Source organism: Rutilus rutilus (genome assembly GCF_951802725.1).
Source record: "Rutilus rutilus genome assembly, chromosome: 16".
Classification (NCBI taxonomy): Eukaryota; Metazoa; Chordata; class Actinopteri; order Cypriniformes; family Leuciscidae; genus Rutilus; species Rutilus rutilus.
Genome location: NC_140224.1, coordinates 16,139,766 through 16,152,935, shown reverse-complemented (window position 1 = coordinate 16,152,935; position 13,170 = coordinate 16,139,766). Strand labels below are relative to the sequence as shown.

The following is a 13,170-nucleotide window of genomic DNA, read 5'->3' as shown; positions in this document are numbered from 1 at the left end:
TTTCTTTGACCATTTTGGCTGTTTTAATGCCAGTGGTATGTAATTTGGCAAAATTGTGACTTTTTGGATAAATTTAAAATATTTGATCTCATTTTGCAAAATATGTATAACACACACTGTGTAGAACAAATAGCACCATTCAGCACCATAATGACCAAAAATGGTCCATTGAAACCCATTAAAACGCTGTTTAAAGCCGGGGCCGTCATTAATACATGAATCATGATTTATGTTGAAACATCCTTTCATTTTGAAGTCAAAGCATTATATTTGCATTATATAGTGTATTCCACCAGATGACGTCACTACATAGGTATTCCCTATGGGTGGAAATGCACGTTATTTTCCTGGTTTCCACTAGGGGCACTATTGACTGTGTTATGAAGCATTTTAATGGCTCCAATGATGTAAAATGATGTTTCTGGGTATGTGTGGATGTCTAAGAGCAATGTGTGCCTGAGTTGACAAAAGTGTGTGTGTGTGTGTGTGTGTGTAGGGCCTAAATATAAACATGGTGTTTAGGCGAGTGACAAATCACATTATCATGAAGGTCATATTTTACCCTTTCTCTCTCTCTCTCTCTGTGTGTGTCAGTGGTGTAGGATGTGTGTGTGTGTGTGTGTGTGTGTGTGTGTGTGTGTGTGTGTGCGTGCATTTAGAAAGAGAAAGCGCTTCTCACTGCATTGTTTTCTTTTGATTTGATTCATGCGCATTTTACGCACACACATGAACCTTTGACACAGCCTCATTTTTTGTAGTTTTGTTTTCTTTCTAGAGCAAATTTTGATGTGTAGGGAGACAGACACAGGTTATAGTCACCTAGTAGAATTCAGGAAAAGGTTTGCAATACTGCAGATGTTTGCAGTATGTAAATTATGTAAAATAAATTATACAAATTGATGGTATAGTCACCAAAACTGGAATTTAAAAGGTTAAAATCCTGAAATTAAATACATATTTGGTAGTTATGATGAGAACTGATGCTGGTTAAAATATTTAAGTTAGTAAAAGTTGAAAATAATAATAATATATAATAATTTAGGCAGTGTTTAATATGTGACCATTTTTGGTCATTAACGCGCTGAATGTTTTTTTTTTATTTTAAATCTGACATAACACAAAATCTTTAAATGCACCAGAATCCAGAAATAATGTTGCCGCTAATCATTGACATATTCAAGACTGTGATAATCCAAAGCTAAAGTTTTCTCTTTGCATTTAGTGTATGGAAAATAATTACATTTTTGTGTTTTTTCCTCTTATAAAAAAAAGTGATGGTATCGCCACCAAAACTGGAATTTAAAGGGTTAAAATCCTGAAATTAAATAAATATTTGGTAGTTATGATGAGGACTGATGCTGGTTAAAAGATTTAAGTTAGTAAAAGTGGAAAATAATAATAATGTATAATATTTTAGGCAGTGTTTAATATGTGACCATTTTTGGTCATTAATGCACTCAACGTAGTTAAATATATAATGCAGCACAAGGGTTAAAGAAAAACGCCAGCGTTGGGCGTTTATCTGTATAGGCTTAAGTGTTTCAGCCGCCCTTTTCAAACTGGCGCAAGAAAATGCAACAGAATTTGATTTGTTAAACATGAAAAGGACTTATCCGTCTGGCATGGCCGCTCGCTCTAACGTTAACCTAGATAAATGTTCGCTATTATTAATAAGCGCATATCCGAGTGTTTGTGCGGAGTGTGGAGCGCGCACTGCATGACATGGAGGCGCCGGTGCTATCACTCGCATTTTCCTATCAACAGTGGAAACAACTTACTCCATCATTTCTGGTCATACAGAAAATAATAATACATCAGTCGTGACTACTTTTATTTGTGTAAACTCACAACAACAAGACAACGTTGCTTTTGTAAAATAAAAGAAAACGAACATGAAACGCAAAAAACGCATAAACGCATAAAACGCATAAAACGAAACGCGCTTTCATGATCTCTGTGAATTGGAGCGCGTCTCAAACATTAACTGAAAAAGCCTCACAGACATGAGAAATATAGCTATCTATATAAAGCTTATAAAAAACGTCCACCAACGAAAAAAAACCCAATCGAAAGCAAATACGTATGGTACCATCTGATTATGTGATCCTGTCCGTATGAAAGGCGCATCTAGGCTACATTACAGCGGAGATGTATGGAGATATGTTTGCAGGCAGCCTACACTGATTTAGAAAATACTAGTTTATTAATAAACAAATAAAATGCTTCGTTATTTTTTTATTTTTTTCAGACACATTTATTATCATTAGCCTACTTTTGCCGCTACTGGGTGCTTTGCGGCAAGTTTTATGCATGTGCTTGAGCGCAGAATATAGACTATAACAAGTATATGCACCCAGGATAGAATATAAACGTGCGATTAGTCCTAATTGATTAAATAAATGACTACTAGTCTAGAAAAATCTTTAGTCTATGGCAACTCTAATCAATAGCCTACATTTAATATTTGGCATTATTTAATTGGTAATTTTATCCAGCTCTTTACATTAAATTAGTTGAGTTAGCACAATTAATGAACTAATAAAATAATAAAGTTTAAATTAAGAAACTAACCATATATTTCTATATAGCATTGCTTATTCCACCACACAAATTAAGGACTGTTTATAAGGTGACAATCCGATATACATGTGAAGATTGTAGGGTGTATCTTGAAGATTTTTGTATTGTATTGTATCTTCTGTTTTAAAGACAAGATTGACATTTCGTTAATTAAACAAAATAAGAACACAATGTTGTAAAAAATAATCAACTTAGGCTATGTTCTGTTAGATGTGTTTTTGTTTAATTATATCTAGGAAATGAAGATATAGCCTATTAACAAAAATAAATCTTATATTTAATATATTATATAAAAAAACGTATAGGCCTATAAAATATAAAAATATAAAATATACTTTTTTTAAAGGCATATTTTGTACATGACGACACATGTCCTTATAAGGCCAAGAAAACATGTTGTTTTAACATAACATCTCGTTATTACGAGAAAATATGTCGTTTTAACGACAAAAGATCTCGGTATTACGAAAAAAAATTGAGGGGAAAAATAATATGTAACGTTTGGCCTATGTGGCAGCAATGCGTCACCGTATGGGTAAACTCTTAATTTAAAAAATAATGAATGCATTTCCTGCCAATCAGATTTAGCACCACCCACAGGGGGAAATCGGAATATCAAGTGTTTTTTTCTGATTTCCGTGCAAGAACGGGAAAACCAAAAAGTCATAATTTCGTTTTTTCGTTTTTCTAAAAAAAACGAAAAAACGGGAAAAGGAGCTGTTTTGTTTTCTCGTTTTTTCGTTTTCATATGTGAAAGCAAAAACAAATGACGAACGATACAGGTCCGGGGTACTTTTTGGTCATTTCATTTCCTGTTTGGAATGGAATAACGAGAAATGAAAACCAGCTCGTTTATTCGTTTTTTAGTTTAGTTTAAAAAACGAAAAATGAGATTTTGGCTCGATTTTTCATTTTTTGTTTGTGGTTTACAAATCGGTTTATGGGTTCGATATTTCATTTGCACACGTGGGCGGTGCTGAAACGCCCCTTTCATCTGATTGGTCAAACCGCTCCGCCTTCAGTAAGCTACGAGCTTTTCTTTCTGTCAGGCAGAATAAGAGTCAGTACGAGTGCGGCACTGATAAATCATAGGCTACACTATAATAAAATGATGTCTGAAACCACCACTCACTGTTAACTATGCACAATATTTGAAGCAGACTATGTTGCTGCTCACGTAGGCTAATTCGTGCTGCAAGCGACCCCATTAATGTGAGCCACAGTATATGACAGATTATTTTAGCATGATATATTTCCCATTGATAAATACAGTGCAAATAGTTCCGTCTCTTTGGATAAAAGGGAAGTGGAAATAAAAATCAATAATAGGCTGAACTTAACCTTGATAATATGTCCGTAACATTTACCACTCTCGTCTTTTATTTACATCAGAAGGCCGGTAGGCGTGTGTGACGTATACATAATTTTGAAAATTGAATAGAAATAAAGATTATATTTATGAATGTATGCATGTGTAGCCTCAGTTCACATGAAAAGAAAGAGACTGAAGGCAGTAATACTTAATACTGTCCACTAGAGGGGGCGACAGGATAATACGTCTTTTCTACTCTTTCCCTGTTTGCATCACTTTAAATGACAAATAAACGCATGAATTTCATTCATAAATAGGCATTATCTGTGTATGAGAACCAGCTTTACACTTCAAGATCTATCTATCTATCTATCTATCTATCTATCTATCTATCTATCTATCTATCTATCTATCTATCTATCTATCTGTCTATCTATCTGTCTGTCTGTCGGACTATAACAAACCATCTTTTTTAAACTGTTATTTAAAACGGTGGTCTGCTATATTTCACAAAGGAAGCCCATTTGTGCGGTAGTTGGCGTTATACGAGAAGGTCGACATTCTGAATATGAGCCTACTGTAAAATTAGCTGTCTTAAAAATGCGGATTGATCATTGCAGAGTTATTCCAGACGCCTCCCGGTGCTATTCGCATTGGAATTGTGTAATCACAGATTATGAACAGATGTTTTACACAACAAGGATATATTCCCATTGGGTTGTTGGGTTTTCAACTTTAGACATAATTTTTTAACTTTTATAGCTAGGCTACTGTACAAACTGTGTTAAACTTAGCTAACTCTAATGTAACAGTTATGGGTAGGTCATCTACGCACGTTACGGACATATCATGGTACAGTTCAGCCTATTATTGATTTTTATTTCCACTTCCCTTTTATCCATAGAGATATTGGAACTATTTGCACTGTATTTATCAATGGGAAATACATCATGCTAAAATAATCTGTCATTTACTGTGGCTCACATTAATGGAGTCACACTTGCAAGTCGCAGCAGCACGAATTACGTGACCAGCAACATAGTCTGCTTCAAATATTGTGCGTAGTTAACAGTGAGTGGTGGTTTCAGACATTATTTTATTAAAGTGCGTTTGTACTGACTCTTATTCTGCCTGACATAAAGAAAAGCTCGTAGCTTACTGAAGGCGGAGCGGTTTGATATAGTATGACCAATCAGATGAAAGGGGCGTTTCAGCACCGCCCACGTGTGCAAATGAAATATTGAACCCATAAACCGATTTGTAAACCACAAACGAAAAATGAAAAATCGAGCCAAAATCTCATTTTTCGTTTTTTAAACTAAACTAAAAAACGAATAAACGAGCTGGTTTTCATTTCTCGTTATTCCATTCCAAACAGGAAATGAAATGACCAAAAAGTACACGGACCTACAGGGCTATTCATTTATGTTCCTGTGCTGCGTTCCAGTCCAAAACTGTCATGCCCTTCACTCGCAAACTTCCCTCCGTCTCGTTCACTCGGATGTACGTCATTGCGAGTGCCCACTACTGGCGGAAACTGCAATGGGCTGAACTGGAACGTCCTAAGCCCTTGATCACTTGGAATCAGCTGTGGAGTTGATTTATTATTTACATTTTTTTTTCCTTTAAGAATTTGTTTAATGCAGCATCCAAATGTTTATGTGTGTTTGGGTTGTTTTAAACAAAAAAAATATATAATTAATCATAGAGTTGTCTGTTGTGGTGGTGATTAGATGAGATATGTGGTGACGTCACAATCGTACTGCATTGTGGGACATATAGGTGCCTGAAGTGTACATTTGAAGCAGACTCGCTCCCTCGGTCAAAATCGAGGGAACGAGGGTCTGTCCATATAAACTTCCCTCGTCCACTTCACGAAGTGGAACGCACTTCAAAATGGCGGCAGGGATTCCCCCAAGGGGAAGTGCTTAGGGAAGTTCGCAAGTGCGTGTCTAAAAGTGGACTGGAACGCAGCATAGGCCCCGTTTACACTGCCAGTGAAATGTGACCCAATTCCGATTTTTTGCTCACATGTGACACAGATCGGATGTGTTCTATGACAGTGTAAACAGGAAAAAGACGCATGCATTCGGATATTTCCAGATCGGTTTCAGGCCTCATTCATATGTGGAAATAAATCGGATATGTGCCAATGCGACTGTCATGTAAACAGGCAGATCGGATTTTCTGAGGCATTAGGCGACGTCTCCGCGGATTAATGACGAGAGAAACCCTGACGCACATCTGCAAAGGGACGGATGGCCCGACGAAACGTGTCATCGTAGGAGAGGAATGTGGAGAGGGGCACATGAAGTGTTTTCACATGATTGTAAATGTAACGAAAATTTTTGTTAATTTACATTTATTAATTTTAAGCAATTAGAAATTTATTTGTAATAAACACTTTAAGTGGGCTATTTAAATGTAAAAAGTGCTAGGACTATTTACATGTTCAATTATATTTTTAAAACATACGCGCAGATTGTAATGTAATTGTGTGTGCATAGAAAGAATTTGTCCGCAGCCGCTCAAAAAAGAAAAAGAAAATTGTCCATAGCTGCTCAACTCCACTGTCAGTGTTGTGTAAGTACAGGCTACAGGCAGTTTTTTTGTGTTCATTTCTATTTCTTGTTGCTGTGCAGGCTCTTTATTGTATAACAGTGAACAGCCCTTAATTTATGTGCCGTAGATCGGTCCGTTGCATTACGAATGAAAGCAGTATCAATAATGTCAAATGTGATGTGCAGTCAAGTTGGGGTGTGTATGTTGTTTTAACGAGTGTTTTCACCAATACGCTTGTGATTCATGGAGTTTTAACGAGTTTTATAGACATTGTTTCTTATTCAAAAGTGGTGTTTGGCAACTTTGCGTATCGCAGAGCATGAAACATATTTTGTGTTCGTCCATTTGTGCAAGATAATTTAACCCTTTAAGCATGCGCGATATGTTTCAGATAGTAGCCTATGGCAAGTGTAAACACATGAATCGGATATGGGTCACAATTTAAATAACGTGTAAACAGACAGTCAAAAAAATCGGATATAAGCAACAAATCAGAATTGGGCATCAAGACCTGCTGGAGTTCAACAACCCTAATAAAACACACCTGCCTGTAATAATCAATGTAATAATCCTGAAGAGCTTGATTAGACGGTTCTGATTTGTTTGATTAAGTTGAACTGAACTCTGCTGGTCATGGCCCTCCAGGAACGAAATTGAATAGTCCTAAACTAATAGTTTGGTCTTAGTAAATGACCTATTAGCATGTGAGTATGAATAAATGTAGAGCCATACATGCATTGTAACACTTTTAGCTAATGTATGTACGAAATCTACTAAAGATTTTTAGGTTTGCTTCTAATATATTTGACATCTCAGCTGTCAATTCACTTTAATCGATTTCTATAACTGGGAAATTTTATATCTATAAAAGTTTTGTAATGTGATTCGGCAGTAAATGTAAAACCTCTGTGCAACATCAATTTATATATCTCATCCTTAAGTTATTAATAACAGTTGTGGAACAGATGTGCTGGTATGTGTTCTATGCCAGTGTTTCTCATGCCATGTAGCACTGCACATTTTTCTTTTATGGCACATCTATTTCAGTTTTTAGAGTACTATGTCAGGTGTGTTAAATATGGGAGACATCCAAAACAACAAACACACCTTACATAATGCTTCCTGATGAGCTCACTAGTACTCTAAAATGGATGTGGCATACAAGGGAAACATGTGCAGTGCTACAGTCAAGGACCAAGCATGAGAAGCACTGGCATAGAACATATGCCAGCCCATATTTTCCATAAGTGATATAAAGTAAGGGTGAGAGAAACATTTTAAGTTGGTGTTGCACAGAGGTTTTACATTTACCATCATATTACTTTACAGAACTGTTATAGATGCAACATTGGCCTGCTACATAACTTGATTAAACTGAATTGAATATGTCTGGCTTTGAAATGACATACGATTTTACTCGGCTAATTCTTGTTCTTTCTGGTGTAGGTCAGCAGTGACAGTCTCTATTTGACTTATGATTCAAACGTTGCAATCTTTCCCAATGCTGAAGGGTCTTTCAGCTCGTTGGACTTGACATTAAGGGCTCATTATGAAGTCCATGGTGACCCAATTGAGATGCCGCAAAACACCCCATCAACTTCAGCATTTGCTTCAACACCAGTTCAGCGACATTTCTCTTTCACAAGACCAGCATCATCTGGTTCTGTTCTCACAACAACGCCCCGTGCAAGCCGAAGTTGGACAAGGTTTGAAAACCTTCTTTTTATTTATTAGTTTATATTATTGCACTTAACTGTGTGTTTTTTTTTAACAGGGTTTTTATGTAAACTAAATACTTCTAGAGAGTTCATCAAATGTTAAATCTGTTTCCAAATTTCAGAGCAATAAATATTGCAGAAGTGCTAGATGGCAAACCAGTTCCCAAAAGTGTTGTGGTGGTAAGGTTTACTGAAGCTGAGGCCAGTGTTACAGGCATTGTTCAGAAACTTCAAGCTGACCTAAGGACTACAGAATCTCCTGTGTTGCTGGATTCAAACTGGAACGAAATAATGGATTCAGAAGGAACACGAGGTAACAAAACTCTCACGATTTGTATTATATTGTATTGTCATTTGTTTAGTAATTCTGTTACTGACGTAGTGTCCTTTGTGTGTACTGTATACATACAGTACACACAAAGGACACTACGTCACACATGTGTTAAGGTTCCCAGTATTGGAGACAAACCTCTAGAAAAATTTACGTGATGCTCATTAGCCATTTTTCCAGGCTTCAACACAGACGAAAAAGGATGAGGTGATTGATATTTTATTGGATCTATTAAGTTTATTTTAATTTTGTTTGTTAATAATCCAGGTAAATGTTATTGGAATGTATAATTATTGATCAAGTTACAAACATGCATATCTATCTATCTATCTAAAATGAGCTGATAACCTTAATCAGGTGTGTTTGAGGAGACATGCAAAATGTGCAGTGTTGGTGGGCCTCCAGGATTGTGGTTGGGAACCACTGATATATATTATGTGTGTGTAGGGAAGAAGATTCTGGACTGCAGGACATTTTGGAAAAGATTGAGGAGGTGTTGGAGGCATCTCAAGGTCTGGAGAGTGTTGCTGTCAGACTCCGGGAGCTCAACACTCTGGCCACAAGGGAAAGAAACCAAGTCAACATGCAGCAGGCATCACAGCTCAAGGAGGCCTTCACCTGCCTTGTTTGTAGAGGTATGAGACACCAAGGGTCTGATGTATTAACTTCACAATTTACCACACACTTAAAGGGATAGTTCACCCAAAAATGAAAATTATCCCAAGCTTTATTCACCTGCAAGCCATCCTTGGTGTATATGACTTGACATCTTTTAGATGAACAGAGATGTATTTAAAAATATCCTTAGTCCTTCAAGGTTTATAATAGTTATGAATGACAGCCCAAATGTTTTAAAGGAGGATCTTTGTCTTACACAAATGCATTGATTCGCTTCAGAAGGCCTTTATTATCCCCCTGGAGTCGTATGGATAAATTTTTTTATGGATGGATGCATTTATTTTTTTTGTCTTCAAAATTTGGGCTGCGATTCACAAACATTATAAACCTTGGAGGACTAAGGGTATTTTTAAATGTATGTCTGATTGTGTTCGTCTGAAAGAAGATAGTCATATACACCTAGGATGGCTTGACGGTGAGTAAATCATGAATGAATTGGGTGAATAGTTAAAATACACTACTCACAATAAGTTAGGGATAGTGTTATTTACATGAGTGCTATTCCTATTTGGTCTGAATTTTAATGAAATAAGTAAAAGTATCCTTTGATATTATTAATAATGAATGAGAAGAAACACCATTTTCATTAGTGTAATATTTATTACCCCAAAAATGTAGACAATAACAAGGGTAGCCCCAAATAACAAAAATTGACAATGTCAGTAACGGGTGTTTCCACCATTTGCCGCAATGACAGCGACGTCTCACTCACCTCGCCTTCTCCAGCAACACTGACGACCATCATTTCTGTGCAAGGTGACCCGACACTCGTCAGTGTTGCTGGAGAAGGCGAGGTGAGCGAGACGTCGCTGTCAACATGGTCCCCAGGGTTAGCTTTGGTGGAGGAGGTGTAACAGTCTGGGCAGGCATCACCAGTCAGCGCAAAACTGATTTGGTTATTGTAGATGGCTCAGTCACTGCACTTTCTTACCTCAGAGACATCATAGAACCCATCATCATCCCCCAATTCCGCCAGCACACCCCCAACTTTCTGTTCATGGATGATAATGCTCCACCACATCGTGCCAGAATTGTCACAGCTCGACTTCAGGAAGTCGGAGTGCCTCATATGGTATCGCCAGCAATGTCCCCTGACCTGAACCCCATAGAGCATGTTTGGGACCAGCTGAAGCAGAGACTGGATGATCGTACCCCACGTGACCTGGCAGAACTGCGTGCAGCACTTGTGGAAGAGTGGAACGCATTGCTTCAGGACAACATCATGAGGCTAGTGAGGAGCATGAGACGTCGCTGTCAAGCTGTCATTGCGGCAAATGGTGGAAACACCCGCTACTGACATTGTCAATTTTTGTTATTTGGGGCTACCCTTGTTATTGTCTACATTTTTGGGGTAATAAATATTACACTAATGAAAATGGTGTTTCTTCTCATTCATTATTAGTAATATCAAAGGATACTTTTACTTATTTCATTAAAATTCAGACCAAATAGGAATAGCACTCATGTAAATAACAATATCCCTAACTTATTGAGTAGTGTAACTTGCCATATGTGTGTGCAGCATTCACACACCCTGGACTCCACTACACCTTTTCTTTTTATGGATGTGTGCGTGAATTTGACTCCAAATGGCTAAGCAATGAACTGAACAAAACTGAACAACTTTTCCTTTACCAGCTTTTCTGTTACTTAGTTTTACTAAAGAATGAATAGTGCTTCTTAAATATTTTTAATTTGCAACTAATTTTGCAATCAGTATATACTCCAGTATACCTCAACATGCTAAAATGTAGGCAACAAAAAATGTTGATGACATAGTTTTAATGCATATCCTCCATGCTTTTACAGACATCATCAGTGAGCCAATGCTGTCCGAATGTTGCCGGAGCATCATTGGGTGTAGAGCTTGCATTGAAGAATGGGCATTAACATCAAACCAATGCTTAAAGTGCAGGTCTGAGTTCTCTGTGCTAAACATAATCAGGGTGGCTGGTCTGTCAACTGTTCTAGATGTTGTGAAAGAGTTAGTTTGAAATGTGTTGTACAATGCTTGGTGTTCTAGGATGTGAAATTGCACACAAATGTAAAATCCTTACCAACAAATTTTTTTTTTTTTTTTTTTCTGATATGGAGCATGTAAAATTGTTCCTGTAAGTGTTCCAGAGTGTGAAATTGCACACAAATTTAAAATCCTTAACTACGTGTTGTTTTTTTTTTTTCCTGCAGTGGAGTTTATAAAATACTTCAGTACAACAGTGTTCCAGGTTGTAAAATTTCACGTAAAAAAAAAAAGCATCATCCCAACTTATAGATACTGTAGTTGTACTAGAATTGGTAAGGTGTTTGTTTTCCAGGGAAGAAGTTCCAGGTTGTGAAATCCCACACATTCACAGAGCTGTGCATACATTCCAGGGCAAAGAATTAAGGAGCGTTAACCTTTTAAGATGTTTTATTTGTCTTCCCTCATTGGTATAAAAATTGTATTTAACATTGTTCAATGAATGTGTTTTAATAAATGTTTTGTTCAAACAAGTACTTGCTTGATAAACTTTAATTTGCTCAATTACAGCTACTGGTTGTACAAATCTTAACAAAAAATAGAAATGTTCATTAAGAAGACTAATGATTTTTAAACCAATTAAATTTGGTTCACAAAATGAGACCCACAATCTTATTTAAAAATATAATCAAATTTAATTACACTATCTTCACGAAGAGTTTAAGGATTTGAATATCGGTGAGTAATGTTAATAAGGCACATAACTGCTTCCTGAAAATTTCTGTAATTGTTGTTAATTACATTGTTGTAGAGGACAGACAGGTCAGGAAACTGATCAATAAAGGACTGCTCTGCATATGCACAGTCCTCTTCTGTAAAGAAAGGGTAGATGCCAAATGTTGTTGGTGTGGTCAGAGAGGATCCCATCTCTTGTAAGTACATGTTTGCAGCGACTATGGAATTGGGTAGCAGGTCTTCACTTAACTTTTTGAAGCAACCGCCTTCTCCCAAGGCATTTGGGACACCTCTCCCTGCAAAAAATTAAGTGTTTTTAGTTTGTTTCTCAAAAAAAAAACTGGTTGCTAATAAGAATAAGAATACCTGGTATTCTGTGGGCATTCCACGAGTCCACTACTCTTCCTACACCAATACGGCCTATCTGGCATGTGAGATCAGACACACAGTAGCGAGTGGTGGGGTCCTCCATGTCAATCATTTCCTGGTCAGTCAGCTGAATCAAAGCCTCCTTAATAGGGTAATTGACCCGGTTGTTTATCTCCGGCCACATTCGCCCAATCCTGTGGTTCTGATTTAAAACTTAAAATTACAATCTTGCAGTCCACCACTTTTATGCGTACTGAATATATGAATCAAAAACATTAACTTATAGAGGGCCAAACAATTGATTCTTTCTTTTTTTTTTTTTTTTTTTTTTTTTTTTTAACTACTCACCTTTGTTGAAGGTGTCTGCTTGTAAGGCTCCCTTACTGTGTTATATCTGTATGCAGCTAGGATCTCTTGCATAAAGAGACATAAATCAAATTCTTTCCCACAGTCTACACGTACTTGGTCCCAGATTCCATTGGTCAGAACAGCTGGTCTGAAATACAATAAGGAAAGTGTTCATAAAAATGGCTCAAATCCTAAAAGCATACAGTTGATATTAAAACACATATCTATTAGTTGAGCTGAATGCCTCAAACAGCACACATTTAACACTAGAACTCAACTATTATTTCATTTTACTAATGATTTCTTATTACAGAGGTTTTTCCAACTAACCTGTACACCTCCTCATAGATAGTAAGGTTGTTCTTGACAGGCATGGTTGCATGCCCAACGACTCTGTAGCTGTACCCATCAACTGCGATCACATGCGTAACTCCGAACATTACGAGTTTCTCGTTTTGGTCAATATGTAATTTGTGACCAAAATACTCAGCATTGTAAGGAACTGGGTTTAAGTTTCGTGCTCCCTGGGAATTTAAATGGTAATAAATGTATGAGTTTACTAGTTCATTAAGGTTAA

At 36.9% G+C, this 13,170-nt stretch overlaps 1 protein-coding gene across 2 annotated transcripts; it reads left to right on the top strand.

Moving 5' to 3' along the window:
- The first annotated feature begins 7,062 nt into the window (after positions 1-7,062).
- Positions 7,063-11,741, top strand: LOC311306508 (uncharacterized protein). Of its 2 annotated transcripts, none has more exons than XM_084434945.1 (6): positions 7,063-7,158; positions 7,901-8,160; positions 8,295-8,485; positions 8,620-8,710; positions 8,951-9,138; positions 10,991-11,741. In XM_084434945.1, exons 2-6 carry the CDS (start codon positions 8,030-8,032, stop codon positions 11,173-11,175), a joined length of 786 nt encoding a protein of 261 aa, XP_084291071.1. In that variant the 5' UTR covers positions 7,063-7,158; positions 7,901-8,029; the 3' UTR covers positions 11,176-11,741. The 2 variants fall into 2 exon arrangements, with proteins under 2 accessions (XP_084291071.1, XP_084291072.1); XM_084434946.1 differs by having other exon boundaries at positions 7,089-7,158; positions 7,965-8,160.
- The last annotated feature ends 1,429 nt before the right edge of the window (positions 11,742-13,170 follow it).

Bases quoted from the DNA above. Each gene is read 5' to 3' on its own strand.
- LOC311306508 (XM_084434945.1), top strand. From the start codon at position 8,030: ATGCCGCAAAACACCCCATCAACTTCAGCATTTGCTTCAACACCAGTT. The intron at 8,161-8,294 runs GTTTGAAAACCT...TCCAAATTTCAG, and splicing joins GCAAGCCGAAGTTGGACAAG to AGCAATAAATATTGCAGAAG. The intron at 8,711-8,950 runs GTGATTGATATT...ATGTGTGTGTAG, and splicing joins CACAGACGAAAAAGGATGAG to GGAAGAAGATTCTGGACTGC.